Source organism: Rattus norvegicus, chromosome 6 (genome assembly GCF_036323735.1).
Source record: "Rattus norvegicus strain BN/NHsdMcwi chromosome 6, GRCr8, whole genome shotgun sequence".
NCBI lineage: Eukaryota > Metazoa > Chordata > Mammalia > Rodentia > Muridae > Rattus > Rattus norvegicus.
In genome coordinates this window covers 20,227,620-20,245,251 of record NC_086024.1, presented here as the reverse complement: position 1 = coordinate 20,245,251, position 17,632 = coordinate 20,227,620, and the positions used below count along the sequence as shown (strand labels likewise).

Below are 17,632 nucleotides of genomic sequence, written 5' to 3'. Positions count from 1 at the left end.
CACTCACTATGAATGCTTCTCTCTCTGCGTTTGATCCTGAGTCCATTTCCCCTTCGTAAGTCCACACAAAGTACTCTGCAAGCCGAAACTGAGGACGCAAGACCATGCTGCATTATATGTAGGACTATAAAGGGGCAGAGAAATACGCTGCTAGAAATTGAAACAGAAAGACTCTGGCAGCTTCCTGGTAAGGTTGCCAAGACGTTCTCAGGGCCAAGCATCTGGCTGGTCAGCTGGAAGAGATTTTGTTAGTTTCCCACTTGTAAAAATCCCTACAAGAGCAGTTTGCTGTGTCAGCTGTTCAGATATTACAACCTGTTGGAAAGCACGTGGTGGCGTTCAGAGAGAGAGGGGACAATTTTTCTCATTTAAGTATGACGGCATTAGATGATAGACTAATCATTGGTTTGAATAGAAATTAGAAGACAGAAACGTTTCTGGCTTTTATTAAAATAAATTAAAGAACAGTCAAGGTATATACACACATATACAGTCACTAAAGTGTTTAATCCTTAGCTTTCCTAAACATCTTAAGTTAAAATTTTAAATCCATAACATTATATGTTTCATATAATTCAAGCAAAACTACTTTATAGTAAGCTCTAATAGTTTAGACTATCATTATGTTAATTATTAAATGCTAATTGACAAGAGCTACAATTTCAAGTGATCTGAAATCACCCAGCTTCTGCATTAATGCATTATAAAATGAACTAAGCATCTTCTTCAGCGGGATGATATTTAGAGAAATGGCCAGTGACTACTGTCAACAACTCCTATTCGTTTGCTTTTGTTTTGCTGGAGAAGCCTCACACACTTGGCCTTGGCTAGCCCTGACCTTGGAATCTCCCTTCCTGCCCCTTGATACAAACACGGATCGTCATGCCTGGAAGACTTTAGCCCAGCATGGTCTTGAGCTTTTTATGTAGCCAAGGACAGTGACTTTGAATTTCTAATTTCAGGCAGGTGTGACTACAGCTGTTTTATTCCACACTGGGAGACAAAACCCAAGGGTTTCCTGCACATAGACAAGAACTGCACAGGTTCAGCTATGGCCCCAGCCTTTCACAAGGTTCAGTGTAGCTAAAACAGGTATGATTCTAAGATGTAGAGTAATACATACCCATTCTTTGATTTTTTTTTTCTTTTCTTTTTTTCGGAGCTGGGACCGAACCCAGGGCCTTGCGCTTGCTAGGCAAGCGCTCTACCACTGAGCTAAATCCCCAACCCCTTTGATTTTTTTTTTTTTAATCTAACGGTGATGCGGTCAGAAGTGAAATCCTAAGACACCTACTATGTCAAGAGCATTTAGCACACTTCTACTTCTAGCAAGATCTTTAGATATTTCAACAAATGAAAAATGGCATCTACACATGTAGGAATTATTCCTATCTTATACAGTCAGCGGCAGGGATTTGGTTCAAACAACCTTAGAGGGTGGGTGTTGAGACAAGGCTTTGCTATGTAGATCAGGCTGGCCTCCATCTTGTCCTTTGACTTTCACCCCTCTTCCTCTTTCTCATATGCACGAATAGATTTAAGAAGATAAGAAAGAGAAGCCATGGTGAACCAGCATAGCCTTAGAGGGGGCAGTCAGGGATCGAGGGACATTACTGTGATGTGGTGGGTGATTCCTTGTAGTCTGTCCACTACAGGTCATGTTTGGAATTTTCTCCAGCTCATTTTAAAAGCAGACTCATCAGTTCCTCATAAGAAGGAAAATAGCATCTGCCGTGAAGTCAAGAGGTAAACCTAGGCCACCTTTCATGAGCACCAGGCCGCAGCGACATAAATGCAGGCTAAAGAAAGACCCAGCTACACAGAGAAGAAATTCTGGTGAGCAGGCACAGGGCCATCTCCTCCACAAACAGCAGCCAGCAGATCTGGGTCTGCTTCAGGACGTCACATAGTCAGCTGAAGTGAGACGCTATATAGAGATCGTTTCCTAAGTTGAATTGTAGTCCACAGACTCGCAGTATCAACTGCCCTGAGGCAGCCCAGCTCCGGTGAAACTGGAAGTGTCTCTCATATGTGCCATTTTGGCATTGCAACGTTTAAAGAGAATGTTCTAGGAGATGGAGTTGGTGTGGAAAAAGCACAGGGAAGGAGCCTGTGGCGATCAGAGGTGCCTTCCCATTCACATCGCTCGTTTGCATTCGAGATGCGGAAGATTCCTATCTTGTACATGTGTATACACATCAAAAGAATACGCTGGGAAGGACAGGTTCCCTAAATGTTTGGAAGATGATCAAATTTTAACTGGACGGCTTGTTTTCTCCCATCAGGTGTGGGGGAGATGTGGCTTCCAGGTATGAGGGGCAGCAGTTGATTCTAACAGAACAAGACAAACATGAGAGAGTAAACTCAAAACCATTCCATAGGTACCACTTGGGCTAAAAGTGTTAAAACAACAACAACAACAACAACAACAACAATAACACACACACACACACACACACACACACACACACACACACACACACACACACACGCAGCACAAAGATGTCAAAGGTCACCAACTGTAAAAATTATGTTTGCTCCCTTTTCCAAAAATCATGCTCCTCTGATATCTGAAGGGAAGTGTGGTTCTGTGAGTTATTTTGGGGTTCCCACAGACATGCTGTTGCTTTCTTCAGTATGGTATTTCTGAGTGTGTAGTTGATATTTAAAAGACTTCCGTCAGCTATTCCACAAGAATTCCTGGAGACAACATTTCTGCTCATATCATGCTTTAAAAAGGTGAGGCCTTTCCTGTCCATTGACCCTGGTCTTAGGTCATCGCTTACCACAAAAGGATCCAGGGTCCATGTCTAGGTTCACACTTGAACTCAAGGGGCCAAGCCACAGGAGTGAACAGACCCATGTGTGACCTGTCCCCCTTCCTCCCCCTTCCTCCTCCTTTCTTTTATATGTAATGAGAACAGAACGGCAGCCACCCATCCGGGAAAGGACGCTGATCTATAACCACCCTTCAGGAGGGAGGTTGATTAGGAGAAAGGGCCTGGAGACCTAGACCTGGCCTTGAGGTGGGGGATGAGGGAGAATGTTAGACAGAGGTGGTAGAACACATGTAAGAGACAAACATGACTGGGCCTTCAAGGAAAGGAGAGAGGCTTCCTTATAAAACCTGGAAAGGACTTTATTAAGAGAATGGCAGTGTCAGGGTGTGTCAGGATGGCCAAGCGGTCTGAGAGTGAGACAGAGAGACACAGAGAGAAAGAGAGGAAGAGGCAAACTACCCTAAGACAAGATCTGCAGTGCAATCCCTAGAACAAAGGAGTACTAGGCTTCCCCATGCTTTCAGAGACGGTAGACACGACCTTTTGTCCCAGTTACACTTCCTTTATGGAACACATGGTAGTGAACAGACAAATGACCAGAAACTAGATCAAGGAGGGAAGATTAAGTAAACCTAAATATATCATTCATCAGCCACTGATAAACTGAAAGTTACCATGTGGGCTTATTAGTAAATAGCATCCATCTATTAATTCATCTCAGTGATACATATTAAGTGCCTTTTATATGTTAGATATTATTTATTTTTGATACTGACGGGGAAAAAAAAACTTCAAGACAAGCCTACTATCACGAAGTTTATGCTTTAACTTCGACGTTTCCTGCAGCCAATGCTTCTCACGAGAGCCTGCCATCTTGTTCTGTAATACTAGCCCACTGCATGATAGTTCTTGGTGGCTAGACCAGTGCTCCATCCCTGAGCTATTCCCAGCCCTGGTTTCTTCCTTTTGATCTGGAAAGGTTTGTGCTTGGCTTCTAGGAGAAGCCTAGAAAAGGCAGTCTTGGCTGCTTCCATGGGCAAGAGACGGGCATTCAGAGGCTTCTGAAAGGGGTGGGAGTCTGTCCCAGTGGAAGCAAAATTCAACCCTTGTGGTCAGGGCACCCTTGTTAGGTTTTAGGTAGGTCATTGTATATCCAACCCATATAACAGAAAGGATGCAATATTGGATTCAAACACAAACTGAATGCATTGCTGTTCACGTCTAATCCCAGCTACTTGGGAGGCTGAGACAGGAGGGTCACTTGAGCCCAAGAACTGGAGACTGGCCTGGGAAACATGATCGGCAGCCCCTACTGTAGACTTAAGAGTAAGATTCTTCAACAAGCTGGCTAGCCTCACGGCTGTAGGTTTTTTTTACAGCAATCCCTGATGTTTACTGAGATACATACAACCAAATCAGAACAGCAGCAACAAAAGTGTTGGTGTTCCTCCTGCCTCACTTGGAAAAGTAGAAAAGGGGAAAAACCCACGTCCTTTTCTATTCGCCTCAAGTTAGGAACCGAGAGGTACCTGCTGACGCCTTCGGCTTCTCCCCTCACTGCGGGCTTTTCTTTTCATTTGGTCCTCTTGAAAAGACTCGAAGTAGGTACTGTCCAACAGCTGGGCACAGGTCAGCCTCTCATCAGGATCCATCTTCAGACACCCCTTTGGAAAGGGAAAAAAAGCAAAAGAACTTTAAGAGGTTGGCTTATTTGGTTACTGTGTGCCCAAAGCTCTGGAGTTGGCAGACATGGTTTAAGAAGGCAAGTGGCCAGTCCAGGACGTAGGGAGTAGGGTCCTTTGCCAAGCACACATGAGGTTTAACACCAGGATAACATAAGCTGGTTGCCTGGCTCAGGGTAAAGGCACTTGCTGCCAAGATGGACAAGGGTTCCATCCCAGGAACCCCCACAGCACAAGAAAGAACCAACTTCCGTGGGGCTGGGGAGTTAGCTCAGCGGTAGAGCGCTTGCCTAGCAAGTGCAAGGCCCTGGGTTCGGTCCCCAGCTCCGAAAAAAAGAAAAGAAAAAAAAAAAAAGAACCAACTTCCGCAAGTCTCCCTGTGACCTCCACACACATTGTGGCATGTGTGTGCATACACACACAGTAATGGTAAGATAAATGACCCAAAATTAGACCAAAGATGAACGATTGAGCGAACACAAAATGTGTCAACCATCAGCCTCTGGTAAATTGAAAATTACCACGTGGGTTTATTACTAAATAACATCCATCTATTTAGTTTATTTCAGTGATATATAATAAGTACCTTTGTATGTTAGATTCTAGTATTGGTGTTCTTGAAGAAATAAAAAAAATTAAGGACATCCACAAGAGCAGACATCAGCGTAGAGCTTCACTTTAGTGCCCAACTTCACCTTCTCAACTCTCACACAATAGGATCTGAGGCCCAAGGAATGGTTCCACCTACTGTGGGCAGGGCTTCCCACCCCAATGAATTTATTCAAGGTAATCTCTCATAAACTTGTCTGTGGGCCAACCTAATCTAGAAAATCCCCCACTTCCCAGGTGACTTTAGGCTATTAAAGCTAACCACCACACTTTCAAATACATCTCGATTTCACTCACATTTTTAGGTGCGGTTTCCAATCTATGGAGATATAGGTCACTGTCTTAGTTAGGGTCTTACCACTGTGAACAGACACCATGACCAAGGCAACTCTGATAAGGACAACATTTAATTGGAGCTGGCTTACAAGGTCAGAGGTTCAGACCATTATCATCAAGGCAGGATCATGGCAGCATCCAGGCAGACATGTGCAGGAGGAGCTGAGAGTTCTACATCTTCTTCTGAAGGCTGCTAGTGGAAGACTCACTTCCAGGAAGCTAGGGTGAGGGTCTTAAGCCCACACCCACAGTGACACACCTATTCCAACAGGACCACACCTCTGTATAATGCCATTCCCTGGGCTGAGCATATATAAATCCTCACAGCCACTAAGTGAGTTTTGTTATTTAAAAACCATTTTCAGAGTCTAAGAAGAGGCTGCCACTCTGAGTTCTCTGGAGCTTCAGACTGAGAACAATGTCTTGCTTGACTAATCGTGTGGGCACTGATAATGTGGACCCGTCTTGTCTCTCAGCAAGCAAGCTCCAAACCTGGTAAAAGATCTGGAGTCAGGGTGCAAGAAACAGACCACAGTGTCCAAGGTGGAGTTCTTTCTTCCTAAAGGGCAATTTAAAAGTTGTTTGTGTGTGAGAAGAGGTTATACCTGGCACATACGTTGTGGAACATGTCAGGCTGAAGGGTGAGGGCAAAGGATAACTCTGTGAAGCTGGTTCTCTCCATTCTACGTGGGTTCCAGGGATTAAAGTCAGGTCATCAGGCAATGCGTGTCCTTTTACCCCCTTAGCCATTACCGCTCCCCCTTCCTCTTATCATCTTAAATTACTATTCCCTGCTTTGGTTATATTCCTCACGGCTCCCCCACCTCCATGCTGAATAATTATAATTTACAGTTAATTCCTGCATACCTTCATGAAACTTAAAGCCATAGGCTGAACATTTGAGAATTTTTCTTCAAGAGTCTCCTGGAAAACAAAGAATTTCAGTGTTACATTATCAGAAAGTAATAAATATGTACATGTATGTATGCATGCATGCATGTATATATGTAGTTCATAGTCCTGGGGAACTTTACAGGCCTTATGCATGCTAGGCAAACGCTCTCACATAGAGTGCTCTCCTCTCCACCAGTGTGTGTACCTGACAATAAGAACACTTTGGGGGGCTGGGGATTTAGCTCAGTGGTAGAGCGCTTGCCTAGCAAGCGTAAGGCCCTGGGTTTGGTCCCCAGCTCCGAAAAAAAGAAAAAAGAAAAAAAAAAAGAACACTGGAGAAACACACTTATAGTATGTTTGACAACTCCTTTGAAGTTTTTTAAAAACATGCTTTTACATAATTTCATAGTATAGTGTAAAGGTTCAAGAAATATAAAACTAGGGCTGGAGAGATGACTCAGCGGTTGAGAGTACTAACTGTTCTTCCAGAGGTCCTGAGTTCAAATCCCAGCAACCATGTGGTGGCTCACAACCATCTGTAATGGGATCCGATGCCCTCTTCTGCTGTGTCTGAAGACAGTGAGAGTGCCCTCACATACCTAAAATAAATAAATCTTTAAGAAACATAAAACTAGAGTGCTTTCTTTTTTTTTAAAAGATTTATTTATTTCATGTATGTGAGTACACTGTCGCTATCTTCAGACACACCAGAAGAGGGCATCAGATCTCATTACAGATGGTTGTGAGCCACCATGTGGTTGCTGGGAATTGAACTCAGGACCTCTGGAAGAGCAGTCAGTGCTCTTAACCACTGAGCCATCTCTCCAGCCCTAGAGTGCTTTCTTAATGACTTACTCTTGGTGCTAAGACTCCTGGGAGGGAAGGGGACAAGGATTGATCCACATGTGAAGTCTGGCTGTTGGTGCCTGGCATATTAAGGGGGGGGGCGCTCTGGGCATTCTTGAAAACATAGTCACCTACTGGAAAACACTACAGCAATAAACAGGAAATGAAGCATCTCAGAATCGCAAGGAGGGGAGGAGATGGAGACATTGCAGAGCTCAGAGTAACAACCTACTTTCTTCTTTACATTAAACATGTTACATAAATAATCCTTGCGTGGCATTTTCTTTTTCCATTTTCACATTTGTGTGCATGCGTGTACCTGTGTGCACATGTGTGCACGCGCGTGCGTGTTTCTGCGCCTGTGTGGGTGAGTGTGCACATGTGTGCTTGTGTACACAGAGGCAAAGGTTGTTGTCAGAACCTCTTCTATCTATGGTTCTCTCTGCAGACTCAGAGCTCACCAGTGAGGCTAGTCTTGCTAGGCAGCTGGTTCCAGGACCACTCTCTGAGGTTAGAACTGTAGGCAGGCCACCACAGCCAGAGACCTTTCTATGGATAGGGGTGACTCCACACTCTGTTCCTCACACACACGTGAAGCAACAGCCCTAACTGCTGAGCCATCTCCCTGCTGTTTAAAGATATCCCAATCGTTTGATTTGACTAATGAAGACTGGGGAGCCGGAAGCTGGGGTGAAAGCCTGGTAACTCAGAGAGGCCAAGGAAGCACCCAGCTGACTTCCTCCTTAGACAACATCCCAGAAGCCATGTCCCTCTCTCATGCTGTCTCAAAAATCCCTCCTTCCAACTCAATGCCCCTCCCTTCTACTTCCTGTGTATCTCTTCATGCCCCTCCCTTCTACTTCCGGTATGTCTATCTATCCTCCTCCCTCTCACTCTCTATGGTTTTCTTGTCAACTGGTTGCTTGCTCCGCCTCTTGACCTATGGTTGACTTTATTTAATCCTGTTTACAATATTCAAGCAGAAGGCTCTTGGATTAAAGGTGTGTGCCAAGGCTAAGCCACACCACGACTAAAAAGAGGTTTTTCCAGTAAACAATACAATCTCGGGGTTCACAGTGTGGCCAAATACCCTACAACATCTCCCAGGCCTCTTATTATTTAAGGTTTATCTTTGTAAGTAAACCTTTATCCTCTTATTTCTGAAAATTTTACAAAATGTTTGTAGTAAAAAAGAAAAAACTTGGGGTTGGGGATTTAGCTCAGTGGTAGAGCGCTTGCCTAGGAAGCGAAAGGCCCTGGGTTCGATCCCCAGCTCCGAAAAAAAAGGACCAAGAAAAAAAAAAAAACTTAGTTAAATCAAGGTGTTACATGAAATTATGGACTTAAATCTTATGCCACGTGTCACCATTTGGCTTTTCAGATTTCCGTCTTTAAGCTTCCCTAGTCACAGCATGGTGGTGTGTGGCTCTCCTGAAGGTGCTTTCCTTCCTTTCGTTGGGCAGATTGGAAGACAGAATAGAAATGGTTTTGGTGGTGTTATTCTGAGTCAGAATCTCCTGGGTGTTCTGGAACTCATTATGTAGATCAGGCTGACCTCCAGCTCTGGTATCCTCCTGCCTGCTGCTTCCCTAGTGCCAGGATTGCAGACTTGGACCACAACACCAAGAACAACAAGGAATTTTGGAGGTCAGGCACTAAGCTTAGGTGATCTAATAAAGCTAGACAAGGCCAGACCAGGAGCACACACATCCATGGATCATGAGTTACAAAGGTTTTAATAGTTTAAAAGTTTAATAGGTTTTGTAGAATGAATTTCCAGAGGAAATTATGAAAAAGGGGGTAAGAATATTTTTTATTCGCCTGAGTAACTATCATTTCTGAGGTTTACTGCCTCTGTCTGCTAACCCAGGACTAGCCCTGGAAGCTTCTAGTCTCCATACAATCTTCTCTAGGCCTAAAATGTTTTTAGCTTCTGAGACTTACTGCTGAATAAGCTCACCCTTTCTTATTCTTTCTGAACTCTGGCTGGCTGGTTCAACTCAGCTTCTGGCTCAAACTCCTCTCCAAGATAACTGACTCCATCTGACTTCTCTCTCAGCTTCTGACTTTTTGCTCTGCTTGGCCTCATACCAACTCTGTCAATCTGTTCTAATCTTCTGGCTCCTTCTCATTCTCTGGCTTGTTCTGTCTTCATCTATGTCTAGCTTGGTCTCTTCCCTGCAAGCTGTCTCTCTGTAACTGTCCTGGTTAAACAGGCTCCTCTCTCTCTTGGGACTGCCTCTTAAGTAGCTTCCCTTTCCTTTCTCTTCTTGTGAAAGTTGGGCAATTCCTATCCTGCCAAATCTTTCTCTGATTCATCACTTTGTCTGTCACTCAATTAGACATCACTTTCAAACATGGGTGTTTCCTTCTACAAACTAACTTTACCTTCACTGTTTGGGATTAAAGGTGTGTACTAAGGGTGTGCCTGTATTCCAGCCAAAGGGATTAAAGATGTATATTAAGGGCTGAACAACACCACAACTAGAAAAAGGGTTTTTGTTTTGTTTTAAGTAAATAACACAACCTCAGGGTTCACAGTGTGATCAAATGTCCTGCAACAAAAAGGTATGGGTTTTATTTTGTTTTGTTTTGTGGAGGGTGGTGGGTAGCTCAGAGTCTCCCTTTATGTTTCAGGCTGGATTTAAACTCATGATCCTGCTGCTACTGTCTCCTACAAACTAGGATTATATAGGTAAACTAAGTCTGACTTGAAAATGTTTTTATTTATTTGTTTCTCTCAACTTTGTTCTATGAACTGGAGAATAATAAAGACAGAAGATACCTTCAAAATAAAGAAAATGGTTTGAAGTACTATTCACAAGGAAGTAATTATTTGAAGGCAAATTAACTTCAGTGTTTGACTGAAAACATCAAGGTGTTATCCTAGATACTAAGCATGATTTAAATTTAAATTACTTGAATTATGGAAGAGAAAGGACAGGCAAGCTGTTTTTTTCTCCCATTATCTTTATTAATTATTATCATTTTGATATTATGTGGGGAGTAGGTACACATGTGTGCCAATGTGTAAAACCATATACCCGTACAAGGAGGCCACTAGGAGTCCATCACACTCCTCCTCACTTCTTTGAGGGTTTATCACTGAGCCTGGAGCTGTTTATAAGCTGGGCAACCCTAATGCTTCCTGTTCCCAGGGACTATGCACAGTCACCCTCACTTGTGCTGGATCCTCACGCTTGGGTGACAATTACTCTAACCTATGAGCATCTCTGTTCCTGTTTTGTTGTTGTTTTGGTTTGGGTTTTTTTGGGTGACAGTTTCACTATATAGCTCTGGCTGCCGCATTCCAGAATTTGCTGCATAGCTCAGGCTGGCGTCAAACTGTGTTAGTCAACCTTCTGAGTGTCAGGATTATGACCATGACACCATACCTGAATTTTTATAAATAATTTTGAGTTAGGACATCAAAACTGCCCAGGCTGGCCTGGAGCTCTTGAGCTCAAATGATCCAGCACCTTGAACAGTTGGGAATTCTGTTGTGTCCTACTGCGTGTCGAGTCCTACTGTGTGTGGCTTATACATTTTAAACTGACTTATTTCAGTGTTTCAAATGGAAAGCAGCAGCTCAAAGCACACACATGAAACAACCACCTCCGTACGGAAAGGAACAGCACAAATGACAGACCGTCCAACAGACACAGAGCCGTTTACCATGTCCTCAGGTTCGGGTATGCTGATGCCACGGAAAAACTGGTTACTTTTAAAGATAGACTGATGCCTTGGGATCAGCTTTCCTGTAAGACACAAACAACACAGCTCATCATAAAGAGCCCCTAAGCTGCAGGTACTAAGGAAGCGTCGTGCCTGAGTGCCTCCTCCAGACAGGGGCGGTGTCAGCCTGGGCAAAGCCCCTATGCTCAGGTGAGGACCACTCTCTATACAACGCTTGATAGATCAAAAACCAACTGGGGACAAGGACCTTCCGCATCTGGACGTGCAGATTCAAAGCACTGGCACCAAGCTCCGACACCAATCGGCCTCCATCTAAGCCTACGTGACACCGTACTGGGCTCTTCATCTGCTTTCCTAATGATCTCTCCACAGAATTGCTGGCTTCCTTCCTACCCTGGTCTCCTCCCTCCCTCTCTTCTTTCTTTAGTTCTTTTTATTTCTTCCTTTGAGGCAGGGTTTTGTCTATTCCAGTCTGGCTTCGAAGCCAAGCATGACCTTGAGCTCTTTAATTAATTAGTTAGTTAAATAATTAACTTTACATCCTGACCTCAGTTTCCCTCCCTCTGCTCCTCCCAGCCCTTCCCCATACCCATTTACTCCTCCCCGCTTTCTCTTCAGAAAAGGGCAGGCCTCCAGTGGATATTCACCGTCCCTGGCATTTCGAGCTGAAGTAAGACTAGGTGCTCCTTCTCCTACTGAGGCAGCCCAATAAGGGGAAAGGGTCCCAAAGGCAGGCGACATAGTCAGAGACAGCCCCTGCCCCACTGTTAGAAGTCCCACAATGAAGACCAAGCTACACAACTGTTAAATCTGTGCAGAGGGCCTATGTCACATCCACACCTGCTCCCAAGTGGGCAGCTCAGTCTCTGTGGGCCCCCACAGGCCCCTAGGTTTTCCTATGGTGTCCTTGACTCTGACCTTAAATTCTTTAATATTTCTGCCTCTGCTTCCCATGTCTTGGGATCACAAGCAGTGCCATGATCAAACCTAGGCATTTACGTACACTCAGCGAGCACTCCACCACTCACGCCCAGCCTGAGAGTCAAGAGTTTTCATCTCCATTGCATCAATGAGGAGAACGAGGCTGAAAGAGGTTCATTAGCCGGTCAGGATTCAAGTCAGGTCTGTGTAAGGAGTTAGGGACTGGAGCAAGAGACCCACACACAGACGGTGTGACCCGTAGAGACGCTCTGCCCCACACATTCATGTTGCCTAGGAGAGTGAGCTGGAGAAGAAGCAGAGAACGGACCAGCAGGTGGGAAGCCAGAGCAGCTCCAGGGAAGATTCTGTGGTGTGTCCAGTGGAGAGAGGCCGATGGCTTTACTTCCAGGCTCTTGGAGTAGGTCTGTGGGTTAGATCTCCTTCCAGAAGATTTAACTCCTGACTGTCAAGGATAACACAGTGACCAAAGCTCATGAAACAAGCTTCCAAGTGGACTTGCTGATGGGGAGCTCAGTGGAAGACGGCTTGCTTAGGGCACATGAGAGGCCTTGTGTTGCCAGAATCACACACACACACACACACACACACACACACACCATACACACACACACACACAACACACACACACAACACATACCATACACACACACACACCATACACACACAACACACACACCATACACACACCATACACACACACACACACCATACACACACAACACACACACCATACACACACCATACACACACACACACACCATACACACACACCATACACACACACACCATACACACACACACACACATACACACACACACACACCATACACACACACACAACACATACCATACACACACACACACACCATACACACACAACACACACACCATACACACACCATACACACACACACACCATACACACACACACTAAAACAAATCTTTCATTGTTGTTGCTGTTGTTGTGGGTTTTTTGTTTTTGTTTTGTTTTTTGAGCTAAGGTCTCCCTACATGACCTTGTCTGGCCTGAAACTCACTATGGAGACCAGGCTGGCCTCTGTTTCACAGAGATCCTCCTGCTTTTGTCTCCTGAGAGCTGGGATTAAAGACACGTGCCACCACACCTGGCCAAAGTAAAGCAAACCTTTAAATAAAATATAACTTCCTTAACAGTGTTTAAAGTTATTTTAATATATATATATATATATATATATATATATATATATTTTTTTTTTTTTTTTCCGGAGCTGGGGACCGAACCCAGGGCCTTGCGCTTCCTAGGTAAGCGCTCTACCACTGAGCTAAATCCCCAGCCCCCTTAATATATTTTTTTACTTATATAAGGTACAATGCAAGCTGCCGAAGGTGGGGAGCAATCAAAAAATCCAGAACAGCTGCGACATCCGTGGACCAGGACAACCACCAACACTGCAAGAGGTGCTCAAAGGGGCAGGAAGAGGCGCTCACATGTCGGTGGTAAGCAGCAGCCGTCTGACTGGACTGTTTGACAGGAGGGAGGTCCCCAAGCCAGAGGAAGGGTACTGGGCACCTAACCAGCTTCCCTGACCTAACGAGTCACGGACCTTAGAAAAGAATGTTCTACAGACACTTTTCCAGACAGCAGTAGTTCCTTACCACACTCTAAATTGCACTCACACCCACAGGTAAGTAAGGCTGCCACCCTTCATCAAAGAAGCCTCTCTGACGGCAAATGGAGACCGTCACCGATGGCCATAACGGAGCACGATACTGAGCTCCGCTGATCATGGGGAGCTCACCACAATGGATATAGACCTACACCCAGCTATGGTTCAGGTTACACCTAGGAGGGGGACACAAAGATTGCGAGAGCCAGAATACGAGGAAGTCTGCTGCAATGGGGGCATGAAGAAGACTGGATCAAACTAGAGCTGCAGCACCAGACATGCTAATGAGGAAGTTCCCCGGGGTCCCACTCCTGACAAAGAACAGCGGGGCTACTGATGACTGCTGGGAGGAGGAGACACATCCTTGTCAGGGGTAAGCCCCTTTCCAGTTGTCCAGTGCAGAATGGTCAGGCTGAAACCACATACCCACAAATAATAGAAGAGTGTGTGTGTGTGTGTGTGTGTGTGTGTGTGTGTGTGTGTATTAGTACATACACATGGTCTTAGCTAGGGTTTCCATTGTTGTGATGAAGCACCATGGCCAAAAAAAAAAAAAAAAAAAAAAAAAAAAAAGGCAAGTTGGGGAGGAAAGGGTGTATTTGGCTCTCACTTCCATATCCATTGTCCATCACTGAAGGAGCTCAGGACAGGAACTCAAGACAGGGCAGGAACCTGGTGGCAGGGACTGATGCAGAGGCCATGGAGGGTGCTGCTTACTGGCTTGTTTCCCATGGCTTACTTAGCCTGCTTTCTTAGAGAACCAAGAGATGGTACTACCTACCGTGGGCTGGGCCCTTCCCCATTTTATCACTAACTGAGAAAATGCCTTACTCTGCATCTCATGGAGGGGTTTCCTCAACTGAGGCTCCTTCCTCGCTGACGACTCCAGCTTGGGTCAAGCTGACACAGAACCAGCCAGCACACTCACATACATAAATGTGTAGTTATAAAACAGTGATAGTCAAAGAAAAATAAGCTGTCAACTTAAGGGGTGGGGGAGTGCACGTGAGCAGTTGGAAGATGGATGAATGGAGGAAAGATGTGATATATTTCTTTTTCAATTTAAGACATAATAAGAAAACAATAAAAGATTAGTTTGGGGAAAAAGGAATTACTCTAGTTTACGTATGTGTATGTTGGGGTGGAAAGGCTAAACACATGTATAGGGGGTGTGAATCCTCTGGAACTGAGGTTATAGGAAGTTATGAGTCACCCGAATCAGGTGCTGGGAACCAAACTGCTTCTCTGTAAGAGTAATCTTAACCCCTGAGCCATCTCTCAAGACTACAAGGATTTTTTCTTAAAACTGAGAGTTCATAATGTTTAAAGGATTACACAAATGAACTATGTTAATGTTACTTTAAATGCTGGCTGCCATTTAGATCGGACTCTCTGGATTTTCTTGGCAAGGCCTTTGCAGACTCATTGCTGGCGCCGTGTGTTCAGACAGGACTAGGCTTCTGCTACAACTGACAGCTCAGAGAATTTCCCCACAGAGCATTAGAGAAGCAATGAGCCTCTTGCTTTCGTTCCAGTATTTATCATACGGGTGCTACAACGAACACGTAAGCCGCAAAACACAACTCATACCCAATGTCCTGATGATCAGATAAAGTTGGTCCACATCTGATTTTCCTGGCCAGAGTGGCTGACCGGTCAGGAGCTCTGCAAAAACACAGCCGACAGCCCATATGTCCACAGAGGAGCCGTACTTCGTGTCTCCCACAAGAAGTTCAGGGGCTCGGTACCACCTGGTGGCAACATAGTCTGTGTAGGCATCTCCTGGAACTGTGAAGGAGAACGTCAGGCAGCTGATCCAGTCATCATCTTACAGCCCCAGGGTCTCTGACCCAGTCCCTGGAGCAGCAGTCCCCCTGAAGCTAAGACACTCACTCAACCAAGGCCCCAGTGAGCACAGAAGGCACCCTAGCTGGAGACCTCGGAAGAATCACCCCAGGCAGGTATGAGAATTTCTGTCACAACCTTAAGTTTAAGCCAGTGTTTCTATATTTTTTAAATACATTTAAAAAATTTTTATGTACATTGGTGCTTTGCCTGCATGTATGTCTGTATGAGGATGTCAAATCCCCTATAACTGTAATTTCAGACAGTTTGTGAACTGCTAGGTAGATGCTGGGAATTGAACCCCAGGCCCTTTAGAAGAACAGCCAGTGCTCTTAACCCCTGAGCCCTCCCCCAGCCCCACTTGTTTCCTTTTTTCCTTAGCACAGTGCTTATTGTTGGCTAAACTGTGTTTGACTCCAAAAAAACATAGGTTTGAAGTCCCAGTCTCTGGTACCAGTGAGTCTGACCTCATTTGGAAATAGTCTTTGTGGGTGTTACTGAGTTATGGTGAGGCCACAGTAAAGTAAGGTGGAGCCTGAATCCAGGGGTGGGGGAAGGACTGTATACGTGCCTGAGTGTGTGTAGTCAAAGATCAGCCGGCCTCAGGTGCCATTCCTCAGGCCCCTGTCCCTTTTGTTTTGTTTTATTGTTGTTGTTTCAATCATCCACAGTGTCCTTGAACTCCTAATACCCTGCTCTCTCTCTACCTTCCAAGCCTTGAGGTTAGAGGTGAGCCACATACCTGGTTTATAAAGTGCTTTGTGTGCTAGGCAGACAAGTCAGCATCTGAGCCACATCCCTAACCCTTACCTTGATTTGAGAATTCAGATTCTCACTTTTACCTGGACTCTCCCAGTCTGCCTAGGCTGTCCGGCCAGCACAGCCTCAGGGATCTACTTGTCTCTGTCTCCACTACGCCAAGATTAGAAATAGGCAACATCATATCTAGACTTTAATTTGTTAAATGTAGGTTCTGGGGGTTGAAATCAGGTCCTCACAGTTGTCCAGCAAACACTGAACCATTTGAGCCATTTCCCCAGTCCAGGGGGATTTCACAGGGACACAGAGATAGACAGACAGACAACAGTAAGTTAGAGCAGAAGCTGAGGGATGTGGTTGCCAGGTAGAGAACAGCACAGCCTGAGGTGCAGGAAGGAAGATCCTTCCCCTCGAGCCTCCAGGACCAAGGGAGCTCACGTTCTGTTGCTCTAAGCCCCATGGGTTGTGGCTGTCCACTGTGGCAGCATAGAGAGCCATCATGGATGGCTGCACCCAGGGACTCTCTGTCTACGTTCATCTTTTAGGACTACTGTGACAACTTGGTTGGAATCCTTGGACTATGAGTCATGCCTGTCTGACAGAATACGGAGAGCTGGGGAAATCCCTCTGGTTAGACACGTCCTACTGCCCTGAGGGTTGCACTGCCCATGGTCAGGTGGGTGGAACCCTATCCCACCATATGACATGAGCTTGGAGTCCTGGAATCCCAGCTTTTCTCCTCTGAGGCTAGACGGAAGTTGACAGACAATTCCAATAGGCCTTTTGGTGGTAAGAGTCACATGGGAGAAAAATTGATAACATCATGGCTTGCAGGGACTGGGGGATGGGTATCACTCTGTTTTTAAAAAATAGATCTGGGGGGGTTGGGGATTTAGCTCAGTGGTAGAGCGCTTGCCTAGCAAGCGCAAGACCCTGGGTTCGGTCCCCAGCTCCGAAAAAAAAGAAAAAAGAAGAAAAAGAAGAAAAAAAATAGATCTGGGGGGTTGGGGATTTAGCTCAGTGGTAGAGCGCTTGCCTAGCAAATGCAAGGCCCTGGGTTCGGTCCCCAGCTCCGAAAAAAAGAAAAAGAAAAAAAAATAGATGTGGGCCAGTGAGATGGCTCAGCGGGTAAAGGTGCTTGCCGCCCACCTTAACTACCTGAATTCTAACCTTGGAACTACACATTAGTAGGAGAGAACCCACTTGGGTCAGTTTGTTCTCTAAGCTCCACACATGCTCTGTAGGATATACACGCTCTAAATACATATTTTATTTCTTTCTTCCTTTTTGAGACAGGGTTTCTTCATACAGTCCTGACTGTCCTGGAACTCTCTAAGTAGACCAGGTTGGCCTCTAACTCACAGAGATCTGCCTGTCCCTGTCTCCCGAGTGCTGGGATTAAAGGTAGGTGCCACTATGCCAGGCAATGTGTTTTGTTTAGTGTGTTTGAGACAGGGTCTCACTATGTAGCCCTGGCTGACCTCAAGCTCGTAGAAATCTGCCTGCCTCCCCTCCTAAACTCAGGAGCCACTACAGCTTGAGACGGGATTTAATTATGTAGCCAATGCTGGCCTTGAAGTCTGGATCGACTCGGCTT

General features: G+C 45.3%; 1 protein-coding gene across 9 annotated transcripts in view; it reads right to left on the bottom strand.

Moving 5' to 3' along the window:
• Positions 1–430: 430 nt before the first annotated feature.
• Positions 431–17,632, bottom strand: part of Cdkl4 (cyclin-dependent kinase-like 4) — a 42,775-nt gene continuing 25,573 nt past the window's right edge. For all 9 annotated transcript variants that reach the window (XM_039113065.2, XM_063262573.1, XM_039113062.2 and 6 more), the window contains 5 exons: positions 15,022–15,219; positions 10,823–10,905; positions 6,275–6,331; positions 4,310–4,444; positions 431–2,331 (listed from right to left, as the gene is read on the bottom strand). In XM_039113065.2, the coding sequence (XP_038968993.1) occupies positions 2,230–2,331; positions 4,310–4,444; positions 6,275–6,331; positions 10,823–10,905; positions 15,022–15,219 (575 nt within the window). In that variant the 3' untranslated portion in view covers positions 431–2,229. The remainder of the gene's footprint in view (positions 2,332–4,309; positions 4,445–6,274; positions 6,332–10,822; positions 10,906–15,021; positions 15,220–17,632) is intronic.